General features: G+C 40.7%; 1 protein-coding gene across 1 annotated transcript; it reads left to right on the forward strand.

The window, feature by feature from the left end:
- The first annotated feature begins 704 nt into the window (after positions 1-704).
- Positions 705-5,011, forward strand: LOC128734603 (transcriptional repressor CTCF-like). The gene is made up of 5 exons (XM_053828882.1): positions 705-872; positions 2,403-3,406; positions 3,615-4,400; positions 4,462-4,580; positions 4,643-5,011. The coding sequence occupies exons 2-5, from the start codon at positions 2,410-2,412 to the stop codon at positions 4,694-4,696; spliced, it is 1,956 nt and encodes a 651-aa protein (XP_053684857.1). The 5' UTR covers positions 705-872; positions 2,403-2,409; the 3' UTR covers positions 4,697-5,011.
- Positions 5,012-8,755: the final 3,744 nt, after the last annotated feature.

Here is an 8,755-nt window from a genome sequence, read left to right on the forward strand (position 1 = left end):
TTTTATCAAAAATTTTAGGACCCAATTCGAATGTGCACATTGGACATTTTGATAATGCTAATTTTTTAACCTCAAAATAATTCTATTTGGGCAGGTGTTTTTGTATAACATAGAGTTTAAAAAGAGCAATAATTTATTATGATAAACCGGAGTTGTTTACAATTGTTACATTGGACGAAATGAAAAGTGGCGCGAGATTTGTTTATAGAGCTTGCTAAGCCCAGTGCAAAAAGCTACAAAAACTTATCGTTTATCACTCAAACGTATGTTTTTTTACCGGGGTATAACTGGGGGAAAACAAAAACAAACGTGTAAAATCAATGTAAAATCTAACAACAGCAACAACAAATCGCGCATCGATGTGTGCGTACGATAAACGTCAGCAAGCTCAATATTTGCGACATTCGCCCTTTTGTTAATTCTAGCTAGAAATGGTTATATTTTCCGCACCTGTTCTTTATTTTAGTGTGTCAATCTATGTCAAACTTTGACGTCCGTCAAATACTGTTGTCTCTCTTTGTCATTAGTCATTGTCAGAAAAGTAGGTAGTACTGCGTTTCTTTTCTTTCTTTCGCTTTAGCAGGTCGTTTGTTTCTTTTTCCTGGGCGTCAGCGCCACTGGTGTATATAATTGATTTTCCGCGAGGTTGCCCTCTATCGTGTACGTTTTAGTGTTATCGCTGCTTCGGTGCTTATAGTCGGTCTCTTTCGCACTCTCGCAGATGCATGACGCGCATAGTCGTTTGCTTTCGATTCTGACCACCGCGCAGCAGTTTTGTTCGGTCCGTAAAGCGTGCAACTAACGCCCTCCGGGAGCAAACGGCAAAAGTGGTAGTGTACTGGTGACAAATTTCCGCTGCTGGAGATAAACTAGTGAGTTTTTCCATTTTCAATTACCTTCGAAAAAACTTCAGTTTGCATGTAAAATTTATAAGTAGTAATTTAACTAGAAAAGTGTTAACCTAGGAGGATAGGAAATCGTCCTTAATTGTACGTAGTTCGCACGGAATTGTGGAAAACTGACGCCATATTCGTTTTATATGACGGCATCACAGCGCTCATAGCGAGAAATACTAGAAATTTCGGATGTGGCTCCCTCTTGATGCGGCCTGATATTTTCAGTTTCGTAAACAAGCTAGTTATTTTAGTGCTTTGTAATATATAAGTATTTTAAGTACCAGGAATATAAGTGCATTGAGTTTTTTTTTATTTTTCTCATATTTGCGATTAGAATAAATATGGCGATTTTTCACTGCATCGGTGTGATCGATCACCTTACTCGAACTGTTTTAAAACAAAAATAAGAAGAGTGGTAAGAAATTCCTTTGTCAAATGACAGCTGGTGTCTTGATACCATGCACGCTTCATATAGCTTACTCAAACTGTATCGGCATGTGCACCCAAGGACGTAAAAGTATGTTCGAACAGCTTTTCGCGGGTATTTTTGAATTCAACGACTTAAATATTTACATTGACCTTGGGATTCACGCGAATTTCGAAATTTACGTGTTTTGCCTGAAGCTTATCATAAAAAGCAATTTAAGCGTACCTCTATGCACAAACTCGAATTTTGAGTTGCTTATAAAACAAAATATTCTAGGAGGAATTTAAAAGTAGGTAGCAAATAACCTTTTTATTTAAAATCTTTACACCAAGGGATAACTTAAGTGTCCACAATGAAAAGCAAAAAAGGCATTGGAATAAGTTTAAGGCGAAAGGTAAAAAACATGATCGCTACTTAGTGTAATCCTATTAATATTTGTAAAATAAATGAAAAGCTAACATATATTTGGGAAGTTTTGTAGTCGGCATTGAACACACAGCGATTAACAAAAAAAGAAAAAAAATTAAGACTACTGCACATGTCTACCTTTTAGGAAGGTTGTGAACTTTATAAATATTGTTTTTTTATTTCTTAAGTCCTTAAACATACAGAATTGCCATAAAAACGCTATTTGTAACTTTGTAAACATTTATTGTTGAAAAAAAGGCAACCTAATGTTGTACGATTACGATTTCAGACAAGATTTTACAATGTTACTGTCTTGCTACTTCTTGACCAGGATTGAAATGCGAATTGCAGTCCGTCAATCGTCGTTTAGATTTTCTACCAGCAGTTATGCTTTCTTCATAATATATCAAAAATATGAAAAAGAAGATACGGGCAATTTGATACGAGTCCCTTAATTGGCAACAGACGTGCCAAACAAGCTCTATTTCTAATAGAAACCTTAAGCGTACGGTTTTATTTTTATGTTTTATGGTTATTATTTTCTGGCATCTATAAAATAGTTTCTCATCAATGTTAATATAAACATTGCTATACTACAATTTTTCTTGCAGTGAAATTTCACAGCTCTTAAATACACTAAAACGTATATTTTTCTGGTAATTTTTTCACAGCAACAACATGGCTTCTAAATCGCAAATCCGTGTCAAAACGGAAGGCACCGAGATTCAGTCTTATCTGGAATCGTTTAACAAGGAAATTGACGAAGGAGATAAAGAAGTCAATCCGCTGGAAATGGAAGAAGAGGAAGATGACGATGAAGAGGAAGAAGGCGGATGTTACTTTGTTGATCAGAGTGGAAACTATTACTACCAAGCAAGTAAAGATTCGGAACCGGTGTTGACTACAGCTCCCCCGGATGCCGAAATCGAAGGCGAAGATGAGGAGGGCAGTGAGAATGTAGAAATAACTGCAAGCGTAGTTGGTAAATTGGAACCGAAATCCGAAGACGTAAGCTACGTGTACATTGTACAACCAAATGAAACGAAATGTGAGGATGAAGCTGCCGCAGACGTAGAAGAAGGCGAGCATGTATATGACTTTGAAGAAGGTGATTACGGACTTACGGAACAAAAACCTAACGTTAGTAAACTCAAAACTCAGAGTCTCGGACGTGTGACGCATATGTGTAATTACTGCAATTATACCACAACCAAGCGATTTTTGCTTGCTCGCCATATGAAATCACATTCGGAGGACAGACCACACAAATGTTCTGTTTGTGAAAGAGGTTTTAAAACGCTTGCTTCGCTGCAAAATCATGTTAACACGCACACCGGTACAAAGCCACATCACTGCAAACATTGTGAGAGTAGCTTCACTACATCCGGTGAACTGGTTCGCCATGTTCGCTACCGGCATACACACGAGAAGCCGCATAAGTGTCCTGAATGCGACTATGCCAGCGTTGAATTGAGTAAACTGAAACGTCACATCCGGTGCCACACTGGCGAACGACCATATCAGTGCCCTCACTGTACTTATGCTTCACCGGACACGTTCAAGCTGAAGCGGCATTTGCGTATTCACACCGGTGAGAAACCGTACGAGTGTGATGTCTGCCATGCTCGTTTTACGCAGTCCAACTCGCTAAAGGCACACAAAATGATCCACCAAGGTAAGTGTGTAATGGTTTGATTAGTTTATTGGATTAGAAACACTTGCTTTATTTGCTTTCGTTCGAATCACTAGATTTGTAGGTAATCATCAATATTTAATTTTATATTTTGTGTTTGCTGAAAGACTTGGCTAAACCAATTTTAGTTAATATTTTATTTGTCACATTTTTTTAAACGACCCTCTTCTAATTGTTGCTAAATTTTCAGTTGGTGATAAACCCGTATTTCATTGCGAGCTCTGCCCTACAACCTGTGGTCGTAAAACGGATCTGCGAATTCACGTGCAGAAATTACACACTCCACTGGATAAACCAATGCGATGTCGACGATGCCATAAAGTATACCAGGACCGCTACTCGTATAAAATGCATACTAAAACTCATGAAGGCGAAAAGTGCTACAAGTGTGATCTCTGTCCATACGCTTCGATTTCAGCACGGCACCTTGAATCGCACCTATTGGTGCATACAGATCAGAAACCGTTCCAGTGCGATAGCTGCGATCACTCGTTCCGACAGAAGCAGCTTCTCAGACGACATGTCAATCTTTACCACAATCCGGAGTACATCGTTCCGGCCCCCAAGGCCAAAACTCATAAATGTCCTAGCTGTCCTCGGTCTTTCCGACATAAGGGCAATCTGATTCGCCACATGGCTTTGCATGATCCGGAATCGTCGGCTCGGGAGCAACAACAGGCTCTGAAGGAGGGTCGCCAGAAGCGAGTCAGAATTCGTCTGGAGCATGACGATGAAAGCGAAGAAGTAGAAGGAAATGAACAAAACGTTATGACTGTAGAGGGTGAAGACGGGCAGTATGTCGTACTAGAAGTGATTCAACTTCAAGACGAGGAGGAGCAAAAATCCAAGAAAAGGCGCACTTCGGGTAATAAGGCTCGGATTGAGCAGGAGCCAGCTAGCGAAACGGAATCCGAGAGCGAGAGCGAGGAAGAAATCGATCTGCCCGAAGACAATGAAGAATTTATTTTCAACGACAGTAGGTTAATTGTTTATTATTTTAGAATCAAAACTAACGTTGTTTATTTTGTTTACTCTAGCGGATATGCTCATGTCGTCCTTAGAACCAAGAGAAAAAAAGCCACGCACGAGCCGCAGAAGTAACAAAAATGAAGAAGATTCGGCCGAGAATGAGACGTCAAACTGCTTCGGGTTCGACGTAAGTGTTTAACTACTTACCAGTCTAATATTTTGGTTTTTACAATACTTCATACATTTCAGGAGGAAGACGAAAACAGTACAGATGGTAAAGCAACAATCACAATTTTGAGTTAAGCACCATCGTTCTAGCATTACTAACGCTATAACTATATCATTTGTTGGTTAAGTTATATGAGAGTAGGCTGCATCTAGTCTCAAATGAATGAATAGGAAGTGTAAAGTGTTACGATTCAAAGTGAAATTAAAATATCACTTACGTATTTTCGTTTAAACAATTAATGATGTGACAGATATTGCACATTTGCGCATCTGTTAATTGTTTTTTTTTTCTTATAGATACAAAAAATTGAAAACGTTATTGTAACCTGAAAACATTAGCTTTAGTTACCTTACAAATCATCCTTTTAATTTTGATTAGGAATAAAAATGAAGAAGTTTTTTTTGAATAATCATTTTACCATTTTATCATTTTTTTCTAACTAATTCATGAAATTTACAATTTTAAGGAATTTGTATAAATTCGTATGTATATCCTTTATGGGCTTCGTTGATATTGGTTTTCCTCCATTCTCAACACCTTGTAGATAATATGGTGATATCAATATATATATAAATTTATTATCCGTTGCAATTTATTGCTATGGCTGGTACAAGGCGTTGGTTATTGAACTACATTGCGAAACACTTCAAATATTTGTATCAGTTGGCAGCAATTTTGGGAATAGTTTTTACCTTTAGATAGGTAAATGTTTGGATAATATGTAAAACAGACCCCATTGTGGTGCCTAGCCTCTTATCTAGCAACTCCTACCCCTACCTCCACGTGGTACCAGCCGGAATACGAGCAACCTTAGCGGAGATCGGGTAACCAACCCCGGTGGAAACTAAGGTCGTATACAAAAAGGGGAGGAGGCACAGTGTTGTCTCGACACTGAAAGATGGCAGCCCCATCCCGAGACTCGGTAGCGTAAGCCCTAGTACGGCTACCTATCTAAACCCAAACAACTAACAACAAGAGTCAAAAATATCTTCTCGGAATATTCTGCATGGACCAAGGCGACGAAATAAGGACATGGAATGGAGACTTGGCACCTGGAACTGCAGATCGCTAAATTTCGTTGGTAGTGACAGGGTGCTGCTCGATCAATTAGAATTCCGAAACTCGGCATCGTGGCACTGCAGGAAATCTGTCACAAAGGCGAGAAGGTGTGGAGCATCCGTGGCGGCAAAGCCCAATTTTTCCAGAGTGGTGAAGCGACCAACGAGCTGGGAACGGGCTTCGTAGTGTTGCAAAATGCAGGATCGCGTGATGGACTGGAAGCGATCAACGAGAAGATGTGCGTGTTGAGGATAAAAGGCCGTTTCTTCAACTATACCATCATAAACCTACACACGACGGTAGACCCGACGACGAGAAGGAAGCGTTCCATGCGCAGCTGGAGGCAACGTACGACAGCTGCTCACGACGGGACATCAAGGTCGTCATCGGGGATATGAACGCCCGGTCGGCAGGGAAGCAATGTATAGACCGGTGATCGGGCCCCATAGCCTGCACACCGACAAGAACGATAACGGCCAGCGATGCATCAACTTTGTGGCTTCCCGAAGCTTGGTGATCAAAAGCACCTTCTTTCCCCACAAAGATATCCACAAGGCCACCTGGAGATCACCTGACCAACGAACCTCGAACCAAATCAACTCGAACATCACCAACGTACGCTCCCTGCGGAGTGCGGATATTGACTCGGACCACTACCTAGTAGCAGTACATGTGCGCTCAAAACTATCGACGGTTTATACCTCGCGACAAAGTCGCCCTCCTTAGTCGAGGAGGCATTCGGCAACTAGACAACCCGCGAGCTGCCGAAAACTACGCGTGCGTACTGGATGAAACTCTGCCTTCCTCTGTAGAGCTAGATGCTTCGAATCTCGAAAACAGATGGAACAGGATACGCTCGGCCGTCAACGAGGCCGCAACTGCGGTGCTAGGTATGGAAACCTCGAGTGCACGAAATGATTAGTTTGACGGGGAATGTCAAGAAGCGATAGAGAGGAAAAAAAGAGCTTGGGAAAACTAGCTGAGCATATCCACGAGAGAGAATTTGGCCAAGTATCGACGAGCGAGGAATGATTTTACCACGGTCCTGAGGAGAAAAAAGTGCCAGAAGATCGGACAGAGATCGTGAGGAGCTAGAACAACTATTCCGGGCTAATGACACCCGCAAGTTTTACGAGAAGGTGAACCAAACTCGCAAGGTCCACACACCAAAACCTGACATGTGTAGGGACGAGGGAGGGGATCTAAACACAAACGAGCGCGAGGTGATCGATGAGCACCTCAACGGCGATATGGCAGCAGGAGATGCAATGGAAGTTAACCTCGGAATACCTACAAACGACAGCGTACCGGCTCCCGATCTCGAAGAGATCCGGCGAGAAATCGGTCTGCTGAAGTATAATAGAGCCGCCGGCTGAACTCTACAAAAATGGCCAAGAACCGCTAGCAACCGCACTTCACTGGCTGATTTCAAGGATTTGGGAAGAAGAGAAACTACCGGAGGAGTGGATGGAAGGCGTAGTCTGTCCCATCTACAAAAAGGGCGACCAACTAGACTGCTGTATATGGGAGCTGTCAATTTGTTACCCCGTTGAGTCGTACTAATCAGGAATTCCACGATGACGTCAGGAACGAAAATGACATTGGCTGGGCCCCGTTAGTGTAGTGCTGAGAGGGGTGGAAAGCGTGGAGGAGAGGATACAGGTTTTTGGGCATTTGATATTGTAGATATTATTCCTACTGGGGCACTAACCCCAGTTTATGTCAGTATTTTACAGTGTGGATTACTCCATACGTCGGTCTACCTAGCATTTGAGTTGCATTACGTTAAGGGGAAATGAGCAGTCATTATCTTTTCGAATTTGGGAAGCAATTTTTGGGCCCAAACAAAAGTTCTGTTTTTAAACATGTAGGGTTTATTTCTAATTCCCGTCGTTGTAAGTAAAGCCATTCTAATTTTCATCATTTGTTGGATGGATTAATGAATACTCCAAAAGTTCTTGTGCTGATTTGACTTAAACACACGTACCTTCCGATCCGTGAACTTTGAAATCACTGAAAAGCGATTATTAAAGTATATTATTGAAATTACGCAACTGACTTTATTTCTTAAATTCGTCGTACCGTTTTGAAATCCGTCCATCAAAATTTTTCATCGTCCGAAATAAAAACCACAACAATGTTTACGAAGCTAACGCGCATGTATTTGTTTAGGACGGCATGACAAATGTGGGACTTCTTTAATGATAAAAAGCATTTAAATAGATCTCAGCTCATTTTGATTGATCGCGTATGATAGACAACAAACTAAAATATTAGGGAATAGCTTTGCATTGTGTGTCATAAAAATACTGATATTTTTAATAATTTGTGTTGGATAGGACGGGAAGAGGCAATTACGACGAAGCAGTAACATACCCTATTCATTGCTTTCTTCTTGCCAATTTGAACACAAAGAGTATGTTTGTTTTCACGATCAGAATATTTATTTCGAACAAAAAAATTGCTCTTGAAATCCCAGAAATCAATGACGTGTGTTTGAACCTTGAATCCCAAAAATGACACTTATTTGAACCTTGATTTCATGTTGTTTTCGAGTCGTTGTTTTCGTACCATATTCGGGTTCCGTAAAATATATCTAAAATGCAACAATACGATCAAATAATTAATGATGCATTCGAAATTTGATATGGGTAGTTTCGTTTTTATTTCCAATCAGTCTGCTTTTCCGGCTTGAAATTACCAATAAAATGTGTTTCGCTAAACCGTCTAGTGCTCAGTAGTTAATGCATTAGAACAGTATTACTAACGGTGGTAGTACCCTTGAACCTCTAATAATCCATGTTCAAATGCAACCTAAACTGTAACACTGAACGGTTAATGGTAGACTTTCCGAGTCGGTTTGCCCTTCCAACATGCTGAATCGAAAGTTTTACGCGTGTTTATTAACCAGCAATATCTTTTGTTCATTTTCTACATATGCAGCCTAGAACGCCGAGCGTGCAGAAAAACTCATTACCTAGTCGACCGTAGGACGGAACGATGTTTCTGGAAGTGGCGTACGAAAGTTGAACTATGTACTACGTACGATGTATATTACTTTGGCGGGCTCAGTC

This window comes from Sabethes cyaneus, chromosome 2 (genome assembly GCF_943734655.1).
Source record: "Sabethes cyaneus chromosome 2, idSabCyanKW18_F2, whole genome shotgun sequence".
NCBI classification, from domain to species: Eukaryota; Metazoa; Arthropoda; class Insecta; order Diptera; family Culicidae; genus Sabethes; species Sabethes cyaneus.